We start from the raw sequence: 25,539 nt of genomic DNA on the forward strand, positions 1-25,539 counted from the left end.
AGCCTATAATTAAGGAACACAGCGGTAATTTGGAATTTGGAAATGGTCTGTTGAACCCGAGGAAGGTATAGAGGCGCTGGCTGTTTCAGACGTCGACAAAACCTATGCAATTCTTTCTTGCCAAGCGTTCAAAGGTTATTTTACGTGAAAGTGGAATATCATAGAATTGCATGCGTCCAGCCCCTCTTTGCTGCCTCTAAAGCCTGATTCACACGTCAAACACAAACGCAATCAATGGTTACACGTACTTTATGTAAAAGATTGAAATAAAACAGCAGGGCCCGGTTTTACGAAGGGTGGATAGCGCTATCCGACGGATTAATCATTATTTTTATCAATTAAACAATAGAAAGTCGCGTGCCCATGGCATCTATAACGTAATGGGCGAGCGACTTTCTGTTGTCTAATGGGTTTATAACATAGCTAGATTCAAGAAAAAAAGAACCGTGCAGCCCATGGGGAAATAGTAGGTTTTCAACCAATCAGAGCCGCGCGCGTTATACCACTCATCTCGCTCGTGCGCGCGCTGTTTACGCCATCGGATTTGAAAATTTAAAGAAGAAAGGCGAGTGTCCTTGAGATCAGCGTGCGCGAGCGTGCAGTCCATGGGAAAATATTTCATTGGTTTTTGGCCAATCAGAGCGCGAGTAATAATCTAGTTTTATTATGATTTCTTAGAAAAAAAATTTCTTAGAAACTAAGATGTCACTTTTGCTCTTGAAATTATGGACGTGACACAATAGGAGCCAATGTGCACGAGCACGAAAACCTAGCACAAAGCATGATGGGAAACCGAGATCGTACGGTTTAACTGCAAGCTTACGTTTTAAAATCCCTATTTTTTTCTTCGATATTTTCTATGGGAATGTAAGTATTTCGACTGACGAAAATCACAGAGCAATTATTTTCTGATAATTTCTTTGATTTCCCTCGGTGTTTTTTATTTTTGCAGTACTTTGTTCGCCAGAGTGCTATGCGAGCTTTGATGCACACTGACTATATATGCATCAAGAGTTCCACGCTACTGTTCTACGCGCATGCTCAAGGGGTTAAAAAGTGTGGGGTCATGGGTTGTAAAAAATTGCTATATTTTGGTATGATTCTATTTAAAATTAGCTTAACGCTACTTGCTCTTGAATATTTAATAAAAATTGATAAGAAAAATTGCGTCATAGAGAAATAGGGTAATTAAAGACCTATGATCCCCCACTCATTGACCCCTTGAGCATGTGCGTAGATCAGCAGCGCCGAACTCTTGATGCCATATGTATTTAAGAGTTATATATTTTTCATTAATTCAATCGCGGGCATGTTTAAATTTTTTCCTAATCAATTTCGCATGCTTCATGACAGTTATGTTTTGCAGAAACGTTAGAGTGAAGGCATTTCACCCGTGAAATAAAAATAAAAATACTTGTCAACGTGTAATAGTCAAATAGACATAAAAGAAAACAATGGAATTAAGGTCTACCAATGTGTATTAGTCTAATATCTATTTCACGGGTTTAAACTTATTCACCCTCATTTACTGTACTATTAGCAAAGTTGTAAACTTTCAACTACATGAGCGAAATAAAAATCTATCTATCTATCTATCTCTCTTTCCACGTCAATATTTCAGGTTAAATGGATACATTTAAAATTTGAACTGTTACAAGTTCCTATGAACGCAATAAAAATTCCTAACTATCACATCTACACCTATTTCAAAAAAGGTTGCTGGTACAAGATCTAGCTCACTGAATTGGGCTGATCTAAACAGAATTTTTGTGCCTCTATCATCGGTTTTCTGGCCAAAACACGAAAAAGTGAAATCACATTTCTTGTTCTTTAAGGTCATTCTTCATATTCCAATCTAAAAGTAAAACTACGTAGTTCGGCTGTTAATATTTTACAATTTGCAGCTTGCTACTAGGACTCAGATTTCATATTTCAGATCTCCGTCTTTCTATCGTTCTTTATATAATCAGTTTTCTCTGTTCACCCATCGAAGATAGCGGTAGACTCTCGACCAGTTGTCTTATTTGTGGTTTTGGCTCATGATCCCGTCCAAGCTCTCGCCACATGCATAAACTTAGAATGCCATACCAAGCACGCTGCATTCTCTGACACAAGGCTCTACAAAACGTTGTCGGGGCCTGCATTGAAAAATAAATAATATAATAAGCAATTATTGAAATAGGTTGAGCAAAATATCTCGAAAAACACCTCCAATTGTTATAACGACCCTGGAACATACAGAGCGAACCCTGAAACGACCTCAGGGCTGATCTAAGTCAGGGCATGGCTAACTCACAGATTGAACCCTGAAACAACCTCTGAGCTGATCTAAGTCAGGGCACTGCTAACTCACAGATAGAACCCTGAAACAACCTCTGGGCTGATCTAAGTCAGGGCATAGCTAACTCGCAGATCAAACCCTGAAACAACCTTTGGGCTGATCTAAGTCAGGGCATGGCTAACTCACAGATCAAACCCTGAAACAACCTTTGGGCTGATCTAAGTCAGGGCATGGCTAACTCACAGATCAAACCCTGAAACAACCTTTGGGCTGATCTAAGTCAGGGCAGGGCAGTCAGGGCTGAGTCCAGGAATTGAACCCGAGACCCCAGAGGTGGAGGCAAGTGCACTTCCGCTACCCCACCCTTGATTGCTCAACTCACTAACCTTTCTGTCTTTAGAAAGAGTATCTCGATAACAAGCGACAATCCATTCAATAATCAATATTAAGATACCACAAATGACACCTCCAAGAATAGTAACAAAAACTCCCGCCAAATCATGAATGCCCAGCTGTGTCCCTCCTTCGGTAGCGGCGGCGTCTGCCGCTTCCGTTTCAGCGCCACAGACACTTCGCGAACGGAACCATTTTTCTGTCATTCTCTCGAGGAAGCCATCTTGTTGGAGCTCAAGCATGGCCACGCTGAAGTTATGCGTGTAGTGAGACTTTAAAGGAAGGGCGAAGCCATAGTTGATGCTTCCAAAAGGCCTAGAAAATATTTGAATTAATTAACAAATAATAAATATTTTAAGAAATATTTAATAAATGAATGTTTAATAAATCTTTAATAAATCTTTTATAAATGTCTAATAAATCTTTAATAAATCTTTAATAAATCTTTAATAATTGAAAATTTAATAAATCTTGCATAAATATCTAATAAATCTTTAATTGAAGAAATAGAAAACGCGCGCGCGTGCTGTGTGCTGTCATAAAGCACGCGGGGGTTGGCAGAACACGAGAGAAGTGTTAGGAGAAGCACGACGCGTAGCGGAGTGCTTCTGGATACTTCTCGAGTGTTCTGCCAACCCCCAAGTGCTTTATGACTGCACACAGCACAGCAAGCAAGTTTTTTATTTCTTTTATAAAATACAAATTACAATAATAGATAGGAATGACGTAACCAATCAGAACGCGAAATTCATAACAGTTATTTCATAACGAGAAATAGACCCCTTGCATGTTTCCTCAAAGCAGCTCAATTTGGAGGAAAAGACAAAATAATTTTAATGTCCTAAGAATTGGAGACCTAGTGTTATGTCTTCTTAATTGAGCTGCATTCGGACGTGCTGCGAGGGGTATATAGTTCAAAATTCTCGACCAATCAGCGCGCACGATTTTCTATACTCAACTGTGAATGATACTAAAAATTGATATTTATAGGACACCAAATACTTTGTTCACTCACCTTCCAATGATGGTCAAAGTATTGCACGGCTCACTTTGTACTGTGTAATCCAGAACAGCAGAGTCCCAAATAAACGCATAGTTCTCAGTATTTCTAGTCTTCTCAATGGCATAGCTTGCGTTACTTTCAAGTGTATTATGTGACTCAATATAACGCCATAACTTCTCGTAAACTGGTAACGAAGCTGATCTTAACATGTCTGCTAGTTGTCCAGGGGCAGTGCCGTAGCTCATTCGATCCTGATTGGCTAGATCATCGATGCTTTTGATTGGATGTTCGTACTTGTTGACTGTTAGAAACGCCGCTAAGTTGGCGGTATATGTCGCTCCGAAGATGGAGATAGCAAACCACCTAATGACGTGGGGCAATTAGTTAAGTGGGTGAAGAAACTCATAAGGTGGTTGAAACGTGTAACACTATAAACTTGTCAAGAATATTCAGATATCCTGGACTTGGTCGGTCCGTAAGGCATGGCCTCGGGCCAAATATTTTCCCGTCCGGCCCTCTCAGTCATTAAGTACATAGTATTAAAAGCTTAAGTCAATGTTTCGTGCTCACTCGAGCAAATTTTGGAAAGGTCTTTAGACCCCTTGCAGTACGTCGGAAGGCAGCTCAATTTGGAGTTCACAACAATAGGTTTCCAATTCTCATGAGATTGAAATTCTTTTGTTTTGTCCTCGAAATTGAGCTCCTTTGACGTCACATGCAAGGGGTGTATTTCAGTGTCACACCAAAATTCCTTACCATGCTAAGGTGGTTGCTCTACCAGAGTGAGATATAGGATGAGTTCCGTCGGGACCTTGTTCAAGATAGGAGGCAGCCGCTGACCAGAAAGAATTGAAGAAGCATAGAGTGTTACGCGCGAGGTATTCGTCTTCTTTGGGCTTGGGAGACTGGGCAACACGGCCGTAGTACCCGTAGGGACTTAAACGATCGTAAATCCAAACCACCTGAGAAGTAGAATTGGATTGTGCAATAAATTAAAGAAATCGTCGTCGTGTTCAACGCCGAAACATGGAAAATAGAGTCTGAGACCGAAAGGAATTTTGGGAAATGATATAATCATCCTCTGATTTATAAATTTGAGATACATTCATACATACATACAAAGTCGATAATAAACATTTGTCGAAAAGGTCCCATGCTACCGGTCAGTTCAAAACCTCTAGTTGTATAACTTGGTATCTTCACTAGATACATCTATTTCCCATCTACAATTTTGGTGTAAGCTTCTTTGTTCTATGTTTTTGGACCCGACAATGATTGGCTCTTTCTGAAGTATGAGGGCAATACAACAATAGTCAAGGATAATAAATTTGAAGCTAAACATCCCCTGCAGTACAAAGAACGGCAAGCCAGAGTACAATACATCTTGCCACACCAATAAATACCCCAATAAATTTTGCAATTAAGTGTATTAATATAATACATATGAAGTAAAATAAAATTGTAATAATAATAATAACTTTATTAAAGTCTCAAAAACGTCTAGCCGGGCACAAGCGCCCTACTAATCGGGGAGAAAATATCAATCTCATTTTTTTTTCTTGTCTCATGTCTTATCTTGTTATTTGACAGACTTCTTATTCGACAGAATGAAAAGACGGATGGATGGATAAATGAATGCATGACAAACAATGGCTAGCCGGATGGATGGTCGAAAGGATGAATGATTACTGAACGAACGAATAGGTGGATGGAAGGGTGAATGAGTAAGTGAATGGAAGAAAGGTTAAATGAAAGGATAAGCGACTATCCTATTGATTAAAACCTTACCGTTCCCACAACGATAGATGACACCACAATAGCCAACCAAAGAGTAGTCTCAAAAGGATCAAGAAAACCCCATAGATTGCTTCCTCGTTCCCTGTACGACTTCTTCGTGATTATCTTATACCCCAAGCTAAAATAAGGCTGAGTAAAATCCACTGCTTTCTCGCGTTCAGGACTGATTGTGAATGTCGATACGCCTAAGTCTGCTTTCTGAATCGTAAAAAGAATGTCGGGTTAAAGGTTTCGTGCTGCTACTGTTTAAATACATAATAATGGCATGCTTTTTATAATTTAGTGACGCAAGGAAAGGAACACAAAAAGAGAACGAACGAAAAGAAGCAAGCAAGCAAGCAAGCAAGCAAGCAAGCAAGCAAGCAAGCAAGCAAGCAAGCAAGCAAGCAAGCAAGCAAGCAAGCAAGCAAGCAAGCAAGCAAGCAAGCAAGCAAGCAAGCAAGCAAGCACGCAAGCACGCAAGCACGCAAGCACGCAAGCACGCAAGCACGCAAGCACGCAAGCACGCAAGCACGCAAGCACGCAAGCACGCAAGCACGCAAGCACGCAAGCACGCAAGCACGCAAGCACGCAAGCACGCAAGCACGCAAGCACGCAAGCACGCAAGCACGCAAGCACGCAAGCACGCAAGCACGCAAGCACGCAAGCACGCAAGCACGCAAGCACGCAAGCACGCAAGCACGCAAGCACGCAAGCACGCAAGCACGCAAGCACGCAAGCACGCAAGCACGCAAGCACGCAAGCACGCAAGCACGCAAGCAAGCAAGCAAGCACGCAAGCACGCAAGCACGCAAGCACGCAATCAAGCAAGCAAGCAAGCAAGCAAGCAAGCAAGCAAGGGAGGAAGCAAGGAAGGAAGCAAGGAAGCAAGGAAGCAAGGAAGGTAAAGAGAGAGAGAGAGCTAAGGAAGCAAGCAGGCATGGTAGCACTTAGGAACAAGGAATATAGAAAGGTAATTAGAAGAAGTAAAATTGAAGTGAAGGGTGGGGGGAGGGGGGGGGGGCAAGTTTTAAAAGAAAAGTGAGACAAGAAAATTCGAGTAATCAAAGCCGTACCTCTCTCGTTAAATCTCCTATAATACCGTCCCAAGACCCGTCCGGTAGCTTTTGTCCCAGTGAGTCTCTACTCTCAATCTCATATTCAAACTGAAGTTTCTTTTTCAATTCATTCAGCAAATCGATGCAGAATCCTTCAAACTCCAAGTTTGTGTCATCGCTGGTGTTAGATTTGGGCTTCACCATAATAAAGGGCTGGCTCTAAACAAGGTAATAACATTGTATTAGAGCATATTTCGCATGACTGTGAGAAGCTCAGCGCCGTAAGCGTGCCGTGCCGTGCTGTTTTCTCAGTTGACTTTAATTGTCAGATTTTTTCCTCACTCAACGTGATTGGACTGGGAGTGTCGTAACCTTTGGCGCCACCGTGTCCGCGCCGTGTTTATGCCGTGTTACGTAAGGGCGTATTATATTGGATGAGTAGTAAATTGTCGAGCAATGTGATTGGTCTGGCGTATCCCTTGCCGTGCCATTACCGTGTTCGTGCCGTGAGCTTTTCACAGTCATACGAAAACTGCTCTCAATATATTGAATCAAGGGTAATGTAGTGGTAATGGTTCGAGCCTTGGACTCAGCAGCATGTTTCAGAGGATTTCACAAGGTCTCTCCATTGATTTTTTTCTCTTGGTGTTGCCCCTCCAAAACCCAACCCAAATTACCGGCCAACCATCCAATCTCAACCAAGATCAATCCAAGAAGCCAATCAAAAACCACTCAACAAGCCAAAGCATGAAGATTCATGAAATCCCTCAATGAATAGCTTACTCACAAGAGTATTAAGCTATTCCACAAAACAAACCTGAAAAACCAATACTTTCAGTTTTTTATACTTGAGAGCAAGGCTTGCAAGTTTTGGTGCTTCCAGCCCGTTATTGAGCCATACTATTGGTCGTCTCTTCTCCATGACCACACCCTTTATCCCTTTTATACTTCCAACCTGAAATGAAAGGGTTATTTTAGCAGTTAAGCAGGCAAAGGGGAAAGAAGGCGAGGAGGCGATTAGCCAAAGAGGAGGGGAGACGAGGAAGCAATGAGGAGGGGAGACAAGGCAAAGAGGAGACGAGACGGCAAGGGGGCAAGAGGGTATGGAGGTGATGAGGAGGCAAGGAGAAGACTAGAGGAGAATAGGCAAAGAGGAGAAAAGTGGGTAATGGGATGATGAGGAGGCGAGGCAAGTGGGTGAGGAGGAGGGAAGGCAAGCTTGAATCCCTTGATTGATCCATCTGTCTTACTAACCTTGACCCAACCTTCATCCTTCTGGTAGTTCACGATTTCAGAAATAGAGTTGAAAGAAGATGGTGAACGATGGGTTGAAGAAAAATAAAGAGACGCCATTACCCCTTTCATCCTTACCTAACGCAAAACAAAAAGAATAACATTGACGTCACATTTTGGAGATTTTCCGTACTCAGTTGAGTGGCAGGTTTTAAAGACGCTACTCGCAACTATTTTGCGATGTGACATTATGTTAGTCCATCCTTTACCGTACCTCTGATGATTTATTGATAAATGTCTGTCCTAGAACCCATGGTATAACTTTGGTGTTAAGCGAGCGGCACATGGTTACTCCTTGTGGAGGTAAGATCATCGTCAGGTTTTTGTCAACCATCCTTCTCACAATGTCAGATATTGTTAATACAGCGTCAAAAATCCTACCAAGTCGAGACTTTAGAAATACAAAATGAATAAGTAGTTGGTGAAGCAATGCATGGAACACATCAAGTCCAACCTCGATTCAAAAGCAATTCAAAAGAGATCACACTTCCTACTGGGCTGCCTGTGGCAAACCAGTCTTAAAATGCATCGTGTTTGTCCGCGTGTCGTTGTTGTTTTTTTTCGGTCAGAAAATGCCAAAATTGTGCCATAGTAATCAGGGGTCTTCACGGCGCTACCCTTGTGTAATGTCTGATGAAGAGAGCATAATAAAAGAGGGAAACTTCTTAATACCGCGCGCGCCATGTAAATTCCCGGTCGGTCTATTTTTAGTAACCGGATGCAGTTTAAATTTCGTCTTACCCTACTCCCGTGCGTCATCAACTTGCCCGCGCGTCGTCTTTTCGTTTCATTTTTAGTGCAAGTTGATGACGCACGGGAGTAGGGTAAGACGAAATTTAAACTGCATCCGGTTACTAAAAATAGACCGACCGGGAATTTACATGGCGCGCGCGTTAAAAGAAGTTTCCCTCTCTTGATTTATTTCCATGTGACAGATGCCAATCAATGTCTCTAAATTATCAAAATGATTGATAGCAGGTGGGCTGCGAATTTTGGGGCTGTATAGACATCATCTTGGAAATATATTATTGTTTTTATCAATATGGTGTATATTTGAAATTTGATAAAAGAAATAAACAAAGTACGGTAGTTAATAGCGCAGCGCACTGATTCTAAAAATAGCTTAAAGATTCGGACAAACATTGCATTCTGTTCAACCGCTACGAGGATTATACGAACCTATTTTATTATTTTTACTTAAAGTTACAATAATAACCCCTGTAAACTAAGATCAACTGCGATCGGCTGTGAAAATTATCTGCTGAAAGTAAACTTGTAAGTTTGTTTGTCCGAATTTCGCCTTTGTCTTCGTTTTTATGACGTCACGGTTGCGCTGCGCTATTTATACCTGTAAGACTCCTTTGCCACCAGCCGCTTGCCACTCTATATTGACGGTATCATACAGCTTTCCACTACCATCTTTTGGGAAGCGTATTCCAACTATTCCTTCGATGTAACGCAGTTTTGGATCCTTTGAATGAAAAATTAAATAAAACGGTACCAAGAGAATATCAACTAAGAGAAGGAATCCCCGTGCCCCATCATGTGCACACTTTGACGCTATTTTTAGAATCTATTCTAAAAATATCATCCAATGATATCATTTATTTGATCGTTTGATTTTCTGCACGCGCATATTACGCGCGCGCTCTACGCTGTTTGCTAACGTTTTCTTGTGCTTTTCTTATAATGCTCAAATCTGCCTCAAGATGGCGATGTAGTTCGAAAGCTTTGGGGAAAAATTTTTTAAATATTCCAGAAAGTTGAACAAATTACTACTTCAATTTCCTGTCGTATTTGCCAAGCTTTCGACGTGCACATATATATTTAGGGCTGAGTCGAAATAACGGAAAAACCCCAAAAACGTAAGCAAACAGCGTAGGGCGCGCGCAGTAAATGCGCGTGCAGAAAAACAAATGGTTTAAAAATAGCATCAAACTGTGCACATAATGGTTACAAGGCTGTATAGGGGGGATTCCTTCTCTTACTTCATTTTCTCTTGACGGTACTTAACAGGTATGCCCTATGCTAATGAATAGTCACGAACTTCGCATAGTAAATAAAGACAAAGAAGATCATGACGATGAAAAACAAAACACGACGCTAGAGAAAATAATTTGCGAACATGTTCGAATTCTCCTTTTTGGTTTTTTTCACCAAACACTACTATTATATTATGTTATTTTTAACATAAGAAAAGTATTCCAAATGAACATAGAAATAGTGACATAGTACCTTTGGCGCTCTCTCGCCTAAGCCCCCACCCCCTCCAACCCACCTCATACACAAACTTTCGCATAGAGGCTTTGCACCATTACGTGATGGCGGCCATGACAGGAGCTACAACAACAGAATTCTTTATCATGTAAATCTGATTAGTAAAGATTCAATTGCTCCTGCCTCCTGTCATGTCTGCCATCAGGGGATGGTGCAAAGCCTCTATAGTCGCTAAGTTACTATGGTAAACTTGATATAAACCTCACCTCAGATATAGCTCCATCGGTAAGTATCCAGACCCAATCATGAATCATATCCAATTTTGAGGCCTGTTCAAGAACAGAGGGAACAAACTCTGCCAAGCAATTCAGTATCACGACCCGAGTCCCTTTGTCGCGCAGGCGCAGTAGCTCTTTAGTGGCGTTCACTTTGCGGGTCAGCGGAGAAACTGCAAAATGTTCTGTTGCTAGGATTTTCCATTTTTTACTTTTTGCAACATTTTTAAAGTCCTTTAAGCCATTCATTCCTATCGTGAAAAAAAAAATTATAGAATAAATACAAAGTTATTTATTCATCAAATCATTACATTTATTCCTTCCTCCCTCCCTCTCTCCAGACATCCTTCCCTTAGCTCCATCCCTCCCTTCCTCCCTCCCTCCCTCTCTCGCTCACTCCCTCCCTCCATCCATCCATCCCTCCCCCTCCCTCCCTCCCTCCCTCCCTCCATCCATCCCTCCATCCATCCCTCCATCTCTCCCTCCCTCCCTCCCTCCCTCCATCCATCCATATCTCTCCCTTCATCTGCCCTTCCCTCTACAAAATCAGTGATTTCCTTTCGAATTCTTTGTTCTGTTAAGACTACAAACTCCCTAACGGCGGAGGGGGGGGAGGTCATCGGGAATTTTAAATTTTATCTCTACCATATCAAACAATCGTTGTCATTCGCGGGCTTCCTGTGGTGACAAACCACGCTCCCCTCCCCTACACAATTTCCAGTCTTTTTTCGGCCAAAACCAAGATGGCTTACTAGTTAGTGATGTTTTCACTCGATTTACTGTAAATTTGAGCAGTTTTGAGCAAGAAATTCGCCTATTTAGTGAAGAAAATTATATTCCAATTTCCTAATATGGCAAGTACATTCCATATATGGTAAAAGAAACAGCTCGAGCGGAACGACAACTTTTCTATGTGGAAAGTTTGATATGTACGGAGCAGTCCTTCTGAGTAAACTTTCCTGAGATGATTTCCCTACCCTCCCCTCCCCTAGGCCCCTGCAACCCTCCCATTATCTGTAGATACGTACCATAGTCCATCCTCGACGTGGTTTCCCCACCCCCCTCCCCTAGGCTCCTCCAACCCTCCCATTATCTATAGACACGTACCATAGTCCATCCTCGACGTGGTTTCCCTACCCTCCCCTCCCCTAGGCCCCTGCAACCCTCCCAATGTCTATAGACACGTACCATAGTCCATCCTCGAAGTGGTTTCCCTACCCTACCCTCCCCTAGGTTCCTTCAACCCCCCCAATATCTATAGACACGTACCATAGTCCATCCTCGACGTTAGTATACCCATCCTTTCCCATTTGTAACGGACAATAAAATCTATTATTGCAAATTCGATGGCAGATTCACTGGGCATCATTCGTATAAGGAAAGGGTAGCGATAGTTGGAATACACAAATATTGGATCTGTTGCAGACGGCGCGATTTGAGGAATGTGGAATTTCTTGAATATCCCATGTGTGTTTTTGACTGCTGTTGATGTTATGGGTCCGACCACAGCGATAACTCCTTCGGACACGAGGTGGTTTGCTATAAAAAGAAAGTCATATGATTAGGTTTACATTGCATTTTATTTTTGAAGAAATGCTTTACTTTCCATTCCATACTTCATCTGTTCAATACTCCATTTTACAGTTTCATTTATTCGCGACTTTCACATCCCTATAATGCCTTGCGTCGTTGGGGGGGTAACCAATCAAAAAACTGTCCCAAATTGAAAGGTTTCTTAATTGAATTTATACTATATCTGCTTTTATCTGTACAATACTGATTATCAGTTTATTCCAAGTTATACAGCGTGTACAGATCATGAAGAGTTTTGGTCTTACAGAAAATGTATTGACTTACGAAAAAATGTTTGAAATTTACCTTAAACGTCTTCAAGCTTCTATCTTGTTCTGTTTTTTACTTCTTCATTTTATTTTTTGATACCGAACAAGGTATTGTCAACATTGTCTGATCAGCCTTCAGCAAAATAAGTGGGTTTTTACCCTCTGGTTACCCCCCAAAGACGCAAAGGATTATGGGGATGTGAAAGTCGAGAATGACCAAAAAATTTTAATTTTACATTTCTTTCGATGATATACCATTCTAGTTTATTAGTTGGTGTGTTGAATATAACAAGTGAATGAGAAGAAAGCTTTGACACCGGGCAAAACTATTACTATACTGGAAGTCCAGACGTTATTCAACAGAAATGATTTTATTGAAATCTTGTGATTCAGCTGATCAACATCCCGCACAAACAGGAAATGACGTCAAGCGCGGAAATCAATCAACAAAGACCCCGAAGTAACAGTGCTTGCTTTTAAAGCAATAGAGCGTTTCAAAACGACCCTCTTGAAAACACCAGACGCTCTTTACATTCAACTAAAAACACGTAACAATTTAGCAAGTAGCTACAAGTAACTGCCAATCTTGCGAAAACTTCTAATTACTACTGTTGTCATTGCTCTGAGACAACAGTCTCAACAGGGGCCAAATCGTATCACTTTAATTTATAAAAACGTGGTAGTATAACCCTTTTTAATTTTTTTTTTTCTTTTTTTTTTTTTTACTTCTCATGGCGAATATTGTGGCTGCGCGGCAGGAGACAAACAGAACGTTTTCTGATCCTTGTTGTTTCCGTTGTTTTTGTCTTTTTTCTAATCTTTTTTTACGTTTTCCATTAGAGGAAACCACAACTAGACTAATGATCCGTAAAATAAACAAATATGTACAATTAAAGATGTGAGTTAAGATTTGGGAACCAATTATTTTTCTCGGGAAAAAAAAAACGTTCAATGTTAGAAGTCCAATATTAATTAATCATTTTGCTTTTAGACTGTAGATATTCTAATGAAGTCGTATCTGACGAAGAGTAAAGTCTTAAAAGCAGAGATTCAAAAAGAAGTAAGCTTTAGTTTCGAACTCCTGGGATATAAATTAAAGTAAGTCTTACAACATTTTCTTTTCGACTGAAAAATAACTTATTTCATTTAATTACAGAAAAGTATGTAATTTTTGAGATTATGCTAAGAGAAAAGAAATTCGTTTATGTGGAATATCTGAGTTGGAACAACGAGAAACGGAAAAAGCTCCAACAGAGTTCAACAAAGGCGATGAACGTTATGCCTAAAGGAAATTTTGAAAAAATTGCTAATAAACTTTCGAGGTGTAGTACGCATTCTTGAAAACATTTTAGTTAAGGAAGAAAATCAACGAGGAATAAATGTGAAAGAGAAGGATAAAGAGAAGGGTTTTAAAGAATAATGAAAGGAATAGAGGAAGAAAAGGAAGGATGAGGAAGAAAGAAAAAAAGAAAGAAAGAAAGAAAGGAAAAGAATGAAAGAAAGGAAGAAAGAAAGAAAGAAAGAAAGAAAGAAAGGAAAGAACTGGATGAATGAAAGAAAGAAAGAAAAAACCGAATAAGCTGAATACAAAATGTTAATTTGACCCAATGTTGCAATAATTAATAAAAAAATGTCTCCACATGTCTACCAAAATAAAACATTGAACAAATCGTGATTTGTACCAGACAATTCAATAACCACCAAAAATTAAATCGTCCACGGCCTTGTTTTCAAACGATAGCCGGCACTTAATCCCCACAATAAATTGACAGAGTTATGTATTACTTGAGTACGTAAAGATAATTTTTTTATTTTGAAGTCAAAATTTATTATATTATTTAATACAAAAGAAAGTAATGTATCACAAAAATATATTTATATAATAAATATACAATAACATATAAATATATATCAATGAATTGAAACTAGAGAGATTATTTTCTTTTTGAATTAATATTTTTAAGTTATTACCGTTGTCTTTGAATTTGTGAATCGCACTTACTTCAGGGAGACATTTTGTCGAAGGACTTCACATCAAAATATTCCTAAATTCAAGATAAGAAACGAACTGGTACAAAAAATGGCTTTCAAAGAGGCAGTCTCGCGATAAATTATAACTAGAGTCTCTTAGAAGCCAAAACCAGGCTAAACCAACATGTTTTACATATTGTAGTCAATACATGTCTTTTTGTAGAAATACAGAATACTTTTCTTTACTTTGCATAGTAAATTGCAGCTCGATTCATCCTGTTAAGTTATAATGAGAGTCTTTTAGAAGCCAAGACTAAGCTGTTTTTACCTATTATTGTCATCACAACTCTATTTTTGCTTTGAGTTTCAACATAGTGTTCTGTGATTTACGATACAAATTTCTTCGTAAAAATAATCAAAAAATAAGCTTATCATATTTTATTTTTAGAGTGATATTTCATTAGTGAGTTGAACGTTGTGTGCATAGAATATTAAATGTAGTGATAGTGGGTGTGAGCGAAAAGTGTCCCCAATTAGTGCGAAAGCGCTAGAACGACTAGGCACTTAAATAAATGTGTTTTTTAGAAGCTTTTGGTATCATAGTTCAGTTCCAAAATAAAAGGATATCATATAAAAATAATATTGTGACAACCCGTTCTTTTTTTAGTGAATGTACATAACCTTATGTCAACGGCACTTAAAAAGATAAAATGACATTTCAAATTTATACTTTAATTTCAACATCTCAGAACGGCCTAATTAACCATTGACTTCTCCAAGATTGGTTGAATTAGTTTTTCTATTGGTCCTAATTAAGGTGACGTTCTACTTTCGAGAATTCTATTTGAGCCCACGATGTGCGCGCGCTCAAAAACCGTTGAAAAATCTACAAGATTTTATTGAAGAGCCATACGCGTTTTGAGCTTCAACACGGCAAAACCCTCAAATTTTGCACAGGACTCTCTATCTTTTTAATAGCTCATTCGAAAAAACTCCTAAAAATCTAGGTCATATCAACATTTCAGAAAAAGTTTATATCAGTAACACATGAAAAAATCGATTTTTGTAGGGATTTTTGTTCGACTTTATGAAATTTTTTAAGAGCACCGAAACTACAAAATATGACAAATCAATGTATCTCTTTGTCTTTTTTGTCGAAAATATCCATGTATTATTGTAGAATGATTGACTAGCCTTCATTCGTGCAATCATATAGTCTGCAAATAACTATTATCTTATGAATCTTAATTTTTTTTCTAATCACTTCACTTTCATTAAATGCTAATTATCTCGAAAACGAGCCTTGGACACCCAATTTGTCTTTCCAGATTTGGAATCAGCATTAAATTTCAATTCGGAAAATCGAAGTTTTAAAAAAAGTTTAAATCAATTTCCAAAAGTAGGTAGCCACCTTAATATCTTTATATCCTACCGATTTAAACAAGCGAGAAATCAAAAATATATATAGAATAGGAAGAGTAAATTCTGAGTTTTTCCCAAAGTTTTCCTCTCGAATGTGTTAAAATTTAAATCCCTTTAATTTTGTTCAATTAATGTTTCTTGAACATTTGTAAAGTGCGTTAATTTATCAGATTACTTCCTAATTAAACTAGATTTTTGTTTCGGAGCATGCATGATTTCTTACCGCGCTTTTAGGCCCGTGCTCACGCCATCATAATCTAATCATCATATCTTTGCAGTTCAAAAACTTAATGATAGGAAAGTCTTGGTACAAATGCTAGTCACTTCAATTCTCAACTACGCTATAATCGAATCTACGGCACTATATTTATCTACTGTGGATATTTCAAAGGTTTAATGCAATATTTTAATTTCAAAAAAATGGACTTTTAGCTTTAATTAAGATGTCTTGTTCAAGGATTAAATCTGTATTTTCTATCCAATTACCAAGATGACGTCACCTATTGTTAATAATTAATTTTTAAATAAGAGAGCAGACTTTTTAATTGGGTGGTAAAAAATGCAGCATAAGAATATATCAGAAAAAAACTCTTGAAATTATGCTTATTTCTTCATAGGGTTGAACAGCAATTTTTAAAATTGCTATGAAAGAGGAATAAGGTGTTGTAGAAATATTTTATTTTTTGAAGACGAGTTTTTTTCTGAATTAATTTTCTATTTTCTTTTATTTTCGATTCTCGATTTTTTTCCATTTTCTTTTTGTTTTTGCTTTTGTAAGTTAGTTTGTTTGTTGTTTTGTTCTTTGTTATGCCAACTTATTACTTCACCTGCTGGAAATTTTTATAGCAATTAAAATCACAGCCAGTCAAGCTACACACAACAGGAATCTATAACATACCAAGCAGTAGAATACTGTAATACAATATTAAACAAAGGTTGGGTCTTTATTATGACGGCAGTTAGATGAAGTAATCATTGCTCTCCCTGGAAGATCGTTATATCAAGCGTGCTTCCCGTTTGGCTTCTTTTTTTTTTTTTTTTTTTTGCTTTCGCGTTCTTTTGTTCTCTTCTGTTCTGTTCTGTTTTTGTGTTTTTTTATTTTTGCTTTCTTTTCTTTTCTTTCCTTTCATTTATACTTTTTTCCTTCCTTCTTTCCTTCTTCTATTTCTTTTTTTTTTTTCTTTTTTCCCCATATAACTCGATTACTACCTTCCTCTCGTTCCCTCGATCCCTTTTCTTCTTTCATTCTTATCCTTCCTAAATATGTGTTCTTCTTTAAATTCCTCGTTCTCTTTTTCTTTTTTCGTTTTATTTCGCCCATCCTTTCAATCAAAAAAGTGTAAGTTTTCCTATTATTGAACTACGGATCCCGCTTGCCCAGCACACATAACTAGCCAACTGTCTCGTTAAGCCTATGGCTATTACAGCTGGCTTGTACCAATGCTCTGCACTTTTGTTGTGTAGTATATGTAATTTTGCAATTTCGGTACTAAATAAAGATTGATTGATTGATTGATAGCCAACAAAGCAACATTTTTTCCCCCTCAAAATACTCATCATGCACTACTTGAATAGTAAACCACAACGAAATCTTAAAAAAATAGCGTGCCCATGTATTAAGGAACCACAATTTTCTCTTTATCATCTTCTTCAATAATATTCCTTAGCAATATCTTCATTGCTTCAAAGCTTCACTTTATAGCACTAAAATCTTCTTTAAAATATTAAATAATCTTGAATATTTTCATTATTTTATTACAGTACGTAATTTATTGTCATAAGTACAGAAAACAAAATGAATCTTAACAAATAAAAAAAAGATAAAATATAATAAAAATATTTCATACTCTTACTGAAACGTACGTAATTTTTGAACTTGCCAAATAAGGACGCATGGCATTTGACCGCAAGCTGTTTCAAAGATTCTCACTGATAAGACATTTACTATATATGCGAGTTCTCATCCAACGCTGTCTTCACTGAAATCATTTAATTACGATTTCAAGTATATTTTGAACTCAACTTAAATTAGAATGGCGTTTATCAAATTCTCCAGGGAGATCTGATTGTTTTAACTATAGTTATAGCTTCGAGAACATGCGAAGTTTTTAAAAAAAATTGTATTGTAAAACGTAAAGAAGCTACGATATACGTCGAGGGTCAAATAAAAGAGTTCTCAAACGTTTTGTCACAGTAAAAATTAATAAATAATAACATATAGTTAAGCGTTTTTCTATGCTTTAATTTACTGTGCTAGAAAAGACTTCAGTGATAGTGCATGTCTTCAGAAATTCCAATTCAGATAACAGATTATAGTCCACCATCAGTATAAAAATATAGCCGCGCGATTTTCAATTTCTGAGCTCTACTATTTCTTACAAGATAAATACGCAAATAATACGAGCGAATTGTCCGATTATTATTAAGAAGCTGGTTAGTGCCAAAATCTTCACACAATTAGAATATTGTTGGTGATATCATAGCGCCTTCAGCATTAGTCCGAGAAAAAAACGTATATTTATACTCAAAATATATTATAGTATTTCTCGTTAGAAATTCAACTCAAAATATATGTTTTACGGTCTAGCTTACCACTTTTCATATTCTCGTATGTGCTGTCTGTAGCTGCATTACTGACGATCGGCTCAAATGTTATTCCAGGTACGATATTTTTATCATTGATGTACTTGATTGCGAACCTGAAAGCGCTTTCTTCAACGCTGTTATTACCAGCAGAAAATATCCCTCCTATAATGATAAATATCAAGAACATAGCAAAAAATATTAGTCTATGGCGAAAATTCAAACTCAAATTGAAGACGAATATATTTACTAAAAGCTGTGATTACCTATTTTGAGAACAATTCGCGCTTGGCTGAGACCAGCAGGTAAATTGAAGAAGAGTCCAATAATAAAAAGTTTGAATAACATGTTGATGTGTAGATGTGTTATATATATAAATATATATTTATATATCCCAATTTGAGCTTGTGAAATTCTGCACACTGACCACGGCGCTCGGCAAGCAGGGCAACGATGTTACTGAAGTTATGCAAATCAGATGAAGTTAAACTTCAATTAAATCTACATTTTCTTATCAGTAAATGCTTCGCGTCATTACTGTAATGGGCTAAGTTTTTTTTTATTAAAAAAAAAAAAAAAATTAATTCTGAAGGTTAGGATTATACTCCAAAGCCTAGGTATATTACCTGTATTTCTACAAAAAGAGTCGTATTGGCTATAATAGGTAAAACATGTTGGTTTAGCCTAGCTTTGGCTTCTAAAAGACTCTAGTTATACTTTACCACAATGACTCGAGCTGCAATTTATATACTATGCAAAGTAAAGAAAAGTATTCTGTATTTCTACGAATAGAGATGTATTGGTTACAATAGGTAAAACATGTTGGTTTAGCCTGGTTTTGGCTTCTAAAAGACTCTAGTTATAATTTACCACAATGACTCGAGCTGCAATTTATATACTATGCAAAGTAAAAAAAGTATTCTGTATTTCTACGAATAGAGATGTATTGGTTACAATAGGTAAAACATGTTGGTTTAGCCTGGTTTTGGCTTCTAAAAGACTCTAGTTATAATTTACCATGATGACTAGAGCTGCAATTCACTATACAAAGTAAAGAAAAGTATTCTATATTTCTACAAAAAGAGATGTATTGGTTACAATAGGTAAAACATGTTGGTTTAGCCTGGTTTTCTGCAATTCTACACGTGTACAATGCAAGGTCTCATTTCATATGGAATAATATTGATATTATTGCTGAGATTTATCGTGTCCTTGTTGGAATGTTTGGTTGTCATTGCATTCATCCATCCATCCATCCATCCATCCATCCATCCATCCATCCATCCATCCATCCATCCATCCATCCATCCATCCATCCATCCATCATTTTTAAATCAAAACACTGATTACAATGAGGAAACAAATTTGCAATAACCTTTCTATAAACCCTGAGTAAGATAATTATGTTTTATACAGGATATTTTACTACCCCAGTAAATTGTTGCATATTTAATAATGCCTCCTATGACTTCACACTCATTAGCATACTGGAAGTATAAACCTTGATATCACTCAAATCATATAAAAATACTTAACTTTTAACTTCATGTAGAATCAATGCTGAAAACATTGAGTTATGGGTCATAGGCACTTTAACATTAGTATTATATTGTTATATGAAGGGTATTCCATCCAAAAGGCCATCTAGCTATTTTTTGACTTCGACCAAAAAATGCAACCATAACCTGATTTGATGTGTAATGCAAAGATATGGTCAATGATGTGATGTAGTTTTCAAAGCGATAAGAAAATCATTAAAGGACTAGAGTGACTAAGTGACTTATCTTCACGAAAACACATTTGGAAATATAATTTTGCTGACCATAATGAAATGTGGTCGAATGAGAAAGCATTTATGTCAATCTTATTGGCTCTGTAAAAAACCACGACAACCTTTAATCGATGCAGTCCTGATACATTTTCTAACCACACTTTAATTATTGCAACATTATCGGTCGGCATGTAAAGGGATTAGTTGGTGTAATTAGTGGTTGAAAAGCGAAAAATATACTTTGAAGTTTGTGGTTATGACAGCCAAGAAATTAAAATTGATTAAATGTTTTCTGTTTTTTTGTTGTTTTTTTTTAATGTCCACATCAAAGATTCCTTCCTTGCTTCCTTGCTTGCTTGCTTGCTTCCTTGCTTCCTTGCTTCCTTGCTTCCTTGCTTCCTTGCTTCCTTGCTTCCTTGCTTCCTTGCTTCCTTGCTTCCTTGCTTCCTTGCTTCCTTGCTTCCTTGCTTCCTTGCTTCCTTGCTTGCTTGCTTGCTTGCTTGCTTGCTTGCTTGCTTGCTTGCGTGCTTGCTTCCTTGCTTCCTTGCTTCCTTGCTTCCTTGCTTCCTTGCTTCCTTGCTTCCTTGCTTCCTTGCTTGCTTGCTTCCTTGCTTCCTTGCTTCCTTGCTTCCTTGCTTCCTTGCTTCCTTGCTTCCTTGCTTCCTTGCTTCCTTGCTTCCTTGCTTCCTTGCTTCCTTGCTTCCTTGCTTCCTTGCTTCCTTGCTTCCTTGCTTCCTTGCTTCCTTCATCCCTTCCTTTCTTCTTTAATTAATTAAATAATTCTTCCTTTATCGTCTTCTTTTATTCAGTAGTAGTACAGAAAAGACCTCCGACTAAAATGAAAAGCGAAGCACGCCTAATATTGGGCTTCCTGCGTTGTTATCGGCGCGCGCAAATATTTATATTTAAGTTGTTGCGTCGTTGATACATATGACGAAACAAACGAAACATTTCAAATCAAGAAGTAAAACGGAGATAACATAGCTTGCGGGAGATAACATACTACAGGTAGCTAAAAACATTTCCATTTCAGATTGAAACGCTGATCTTAATATTATTCCTTAACTCGAAAATATCTTAGGCAACTGGTCAAGTAAGTGTTACTTTAATTATAAATGGATTATTTTCCTATGAGCATATTTTTTTCCAATCCAAACCTATTTATAACATGATTCTTCGTTTGTAAGATTTTTGTCACATAAAAATAAGAAAAGGAAAATGACAAATAGGATTTTTTTAAGCAAAACAGGAGCAATTATACAATATTTTTGAAGGTGTAGACTGACATTTGTGATCTAAAGCAAATATTTTAATCAATCTAGGCTGACACTTTGAAATAAGAACTAGAAGTACGTGTCTAATTGATTCATACTCAATGTCATGTTGCTGTTTATATTTTATCATTTTATATGACAATGTCTTTTTGTTGTCATTGCAGTAATCCCAGATTATATTAAGGGTTGCATAAGATCTAATGGTTTCCTATTTCCAGGACACGTCATTAGGGATGAGGGCAAAACATTTGTCATCTCACGGTACCCGATTTAGGGGGAAGGGGTGGTGTTACCCGTTACCTACCACTTCTGGAAGGGAAATAAACTAAAAGTCAAATCACAGAAATGAATGTCTGTCTGTCTGCACGTATGCTAAAAATATTTTTTTGTATAGAAATTTCCACTACAGACCCCAAGTATCGAGCATTTGAACAGGTCTCTGAGGGGGGAGGGGGCATGTACCGGTACCCACCACCTTAATTCATAAAATCGGGTCCTTATTTTGGACCATTGTTTTGACCTCGTCCCTTATTCCCTAAATTTTTTTTTGTTTAAACGGTTATGCATGAGAAAATACGTGAATATAGATACATTTCCTGTTTTAGGGGAATGAAACATGGTCTGAATTTTTTAAACATCACGCCCAATGCAAAAAGGCCTAAATCAACATGGGATTCATTTGATTACAGATATATTGGAACACTGTACAGCCTTCAGACAAACGTCCAATACTAGTCATGTCTGTGAATATTGTGTACCACGCATCTAAAGGTCATCTCTTTAACGTGAGAAGATTATTAGAACATGGCATCCTTCCAGATGCAACCGCTGCCAATGGTGAGACGGCTCTGTTCCATGCAGCTCTTGGAGGACACTTAGATGTTGTTACAACCCTTCTTAAATATGGGGCAGATCCAAATAGGTAAAAATTAAGTCTGGACTGATCATCATCATCGTCATCACCACCAACACCATCATACTCATATCACTATCATCATCACCGTCATCATCATCATCACCAAATCAACATAATTATAATCATTATCATCACCAGCATCGATCATCATCATCATCATTATCATCACCATTGTCATCATCATCATCATCGTCATCATCTTCATTGTCATCATCATCATCATAACAATCATCGTCATAATCACCATCATATTATCATCATCACCATTATCGTTATCATTATCGACATCTACATATACATGTAAATTTCATCTAGTTTGTAAGATCGTTAGATATCACATCGTCATCATTAACAACAAGATCAACCCCCCTTCCCAAGAGCCGCTACGCAGGCTAACAGGATTCTTTTTGGCGCCTCTTTAGATGCTCTGTCAACGGACTTTCTCCAGTTAACGCGGCTTGTATCAAAGACAACATTCATTCACTAGGTGCACTGCTTTTTCATGGAGGCCGTCTCGAGCATCCGTCATTCAGCGAATCAGCCGTGGTAACTGCGCACAGATATCGTAGCAGACGAGTAAAGCTTTACATCAGGAAGATAAAGGAACATGCGCTGCTCAATTTTACTGGTGATGCCATGGACGTTGTTGACGAGATCAAGAATCTTCACACTTTGAAAAAAGTATGTGAACAACACTTGAGATTTTTCGATCACTATCTTAGTCTATCTCTATTATATCTATCTCCCATACTGGGTCTGTGAGTCAACGTATTCCCAGATCATGAAGAAGCCCATTGCTAGGAACTTCCATCTCCCATACTGGGTCTGTGAGTCAACGTATTCCCAGATCATGAAGAAGCCCATTGCTAGGAACTTCCATCTCCCATACTGGGTCTGTGAGTCGATATATTCCCAGATCAGGAGCCCATTACTAGGAGCATCCATCTCCCATACTGGGTCTGCGAGCCAGCATATTCCCAGATCAGGAGCCCCATTTACTAGGAGCATCAGCATCTCCCATACTGGGTCTGTGAGTCAACATATTCCCAGATCAGGAGCCCATTACTAGGAGCATCCATTTCCCATACTGGGTCTGTGAGCCAGCATATTCCCAGATCAGAAGCCCATTACTAGGAGCATCCATCTCCCATACTGGGTCTGTGAGCCAGCATATTCCCAGATCAGGAGCCCATTACTAGGAGCATCCATCTCCCATACTGGGTTTGTGAGCCAACATATTCCCAGATCAGGAGACCATTACTAGTAGCATCCATTTCTCATACTGGGTCTGTGAGCCAGCATATTCCCAGATCAGGAGCCCATTACTAGGAGCATCCATCTCCCATACTGGGTCTGTGAGCCAGCATATTCCCAGATCAGGAGCCCTTTACTAGGAGCATCCATCTCCCATACTGGGTCTGTGAGCCAACATATTCCCAGATCACGAGCCCATTACTAGGAACATCCATTTCTCATACTGGGTCTGTGAGCCAGCATATTCCCAGATCAGGAGCCCAGAACAGGAGCCCATTACTAGGAGCATCCATCTCCGATACTGGATGTGTGAGCCATATAGGTCAACACATTCCTGAATCAATATTTTTCTTTGTCGTTTAGGAAGATACAGACGAGGAAAAAAGCATCACTTATGACTTCCAACCAGGTAGTTGTTCATCCGTACCATTGATCGACGCCGACCAACTCACCACGCTACACGAAGAAGTCAGGTTCTCTTTCATTGCTCCTTGTGGGACTTTTAGAAATGCTTGCTGGAACAGAATAGCTGTAACAGTCAAGACTTCAAATCGTAAGAAAGATATGCAAAAAGACTTGGAAGTTCTATGGTATGTTGTACAATCAAAGGGAAGAGGGCTCGTGTACGTATAGGTTAACACTTTGATCATCATTGGTTTCGAGGAGCAAGTGTGGCTTGGTTGGTTAGTGTGCTGCCTGCTAAGCAAGAGGTCCATAGTTTGATCCTCAGTGACCTCACACACTTGTTTAAGGAGCAAGTGTGGCTTGGTTGGTTAGTGTGCTGCCTGCTAAGCAAGAGGTCCATAGTTTGATCCTCAGTGACCTCACACACTTGTTTAAGGAGCAAGTGTGGCTTGGTTGGTTAGTGTGCTGCCTGCTAAGCAAGAGGTCCATAGTTTGATCCTCAGTGACCTCACACACTTGTTTTAAGGAGCAAGCGTGGCTTGGTTGGTTAGTGTGCTGCCTGCTAAGCAAAAGATCCATAGTTTGTGATCCTCATTGACCTCACACACTTGTTTTAAGGGGCAAGTGGGGCTTGGTTGGTTATTTTGCTGATTGGTAAAATGGATAAATAATTTTCCTACCTTATATTTCGCTGGATCAATCAGATACTCACACCAGATGCTCGAAGATTAAAATATTAATTCTCACGACGATTTTGCATCTACTCTAAAAAGCCAATCTAACTATTTTAAGCTACCTACACAGTACAGCGCATACGACATAAAAAAAGTTCATGATATATCTTACTGTATGGTGTGGAAAAAATTAAATCGTGGATCCTAAAGTGGAAAATAAAATTAGAAAAAAGAACACATTATCTTTTTGAAATACCTAGATTTTGATTTGGATTGAATGTCTTTGCGATTAAATTGATCGCGGTTAGTTTTCGACCACTTTTCGGATTTCAAGTCGGCACACTTAGAATTCGTCTTCTAATTTCCGGATCACGATTTCATTTATTTGCAATTCGACACCGGCCATGATTTTAAAGATTGAATTGTTTGCTTGATAAAATTAGGACCATACTTCCAGACATCGAGTGCTGAACCGTCGTATGGCAGCGCGAAGCATTTACGGCTACACCGGAGATTTCGACCCCGACACCACTATCCGAGGATTTATAGCCTAAGGGAGAGGTTAGTCTGCCCCTAGACCGTAGATGATTAACCCCTTGCTATGACCAGCAGACCCAAAAAAGCGCCGATGTCGCTGAGGTTTATCTTTCATGGACACTCTTTTCCATGTGGGATACAAACAAAATTAAAATCAAGGTCTCATCCTTCACTTTAGTAGGAAACATAGAATATGTTTTGAAATATACTTGCCCAAGTATTCCTCTCTTAGATTTGCAGAGAAAAAGAATAAGAAAAATATCGATCAAAAAATTTGCGCGTGCGCCACAGCTCGCGCGCCATAATGAGCCAGCAAAGCGAGCGTGATTCTGATTGGGCTCTCTGTGCTTTTGCAGCGCTCGTGAACAAACTGATGCGAGGACAAAGGACTTTTCGAAAGTCTAGTTTTTAAACTGCAATTAGAAGAATAAGAAAATGGAAAGCGAAAAAAGAAAATTTCTTATCGCGGTTGCTATGGTAACGCCGACACCTACCGAACATACGTTCGTCATTACAAACTTTAATCCTAAACTAACATCTGATTTAAAAATCTGATCGATCCAGTGAAGATAGGAATAATGATTTGCCGAATTTA

General features: G+C 38.4%; 2 protein-coding genes across 4 annotated transcripts in view; one reads left to right on the forward strand and one right to left on the reverse strand.

Moving 5' to 3' along the window:
* Positions 1-233: 233 nt before the first annotated feature.
* LOC116287906 (glutamate receptor ionotropic, kainate 2) lies at positions 234-18,586 on the reverse strand. Of its 3 annotated transcripts, XM_031694610.2 has the most exons (14): positions 18,380-18,586; positions 18,123-18,278; positions 11,566-11,835; positions 10,288-10,547; positions 9,153-9,275; positions 8,019-8,195; positions 7,766-7,882; positions 7,329-7,466; positions 6,530-6,730; positions 5,466-5,672; positions 4,434-4,639; positions 3,690-4,040; positions 2,668-2,989; positions 234-2,138 (listed from the first exon to the last, which is right to left on the reverse strand). In XM_031694610.2, the coding sequence occupies exons 1-14, from the start codon at positions 18,459-18,461 to the stop codon at positions 1,959-1,961; spliced, it is 2,790 nt and encodes a 929-aa protein (XP_031550470.1). In that variant the 5' UTR covers positions 18,462-18,586; the 3' UTR covers positions 234-1,958. The 3 variants fall into 3 exon arrangements, with proteins under 3 accessions (XP_031550470.1, XP_031550471.1, XP_031550472.1); XM_031694611.2 differs by lacking the exons at positions 18,123-18,278; positions 18,380-18,586 and adding an exon at positions 12,175-12,357; XM_031694612.2 differs by lacking the exons at positions 11,566-11,835; positions 18,123-18,278; positions 18,380-18,586 and adding an exon at positions 11,325-11,337.
* The window catches only part of LOC116287905 (uncharacterized), a 57,749-nt gene continuing 45,349 nt past the window's right edge, over positions 13,140-25,539 (forward strand). Inside the window, exons 1-4 of the mRNA XM_089040341.1 lie at positions 13,140-13,235; positions 21,848-22,080; positions 22,497-22,755; positions 23,692-23,918. Of these exons, the coding sequence (XP_088896467.1) occupies positions 21,896-22,080; positions 22,497-22,755; positions 23,692-23,918 (671 nt within the window). The 5' untranslated portion in view covers positions 13,140-13,235; positions 21,848-21,895. The remainder of the gene's footprint in view (positions 13,236-21,847; positions 22,081-22,496; positions 22,756-23,691; positions 23,919-25,539) is intronic.

The sequence above is a fragment of the Actinia tenebrosa genome, unplaced genomic scaffold (assembly GCF_029948245.1).
Source record: "Actinia tenebrosa isolate PJP-AT-01 unplaced genomic scaffold, QUT_ActTen_1.0 PGA_scaffold7__59_contigs__length_16204524, whole genome shotgun sequence".
Lineage (NCBI taxonomy): Eukaryota > Metazoa > Cnidaria > Anthozoa > Actiniaria > Actiniidae > Actinia > Actinia tenebrosa.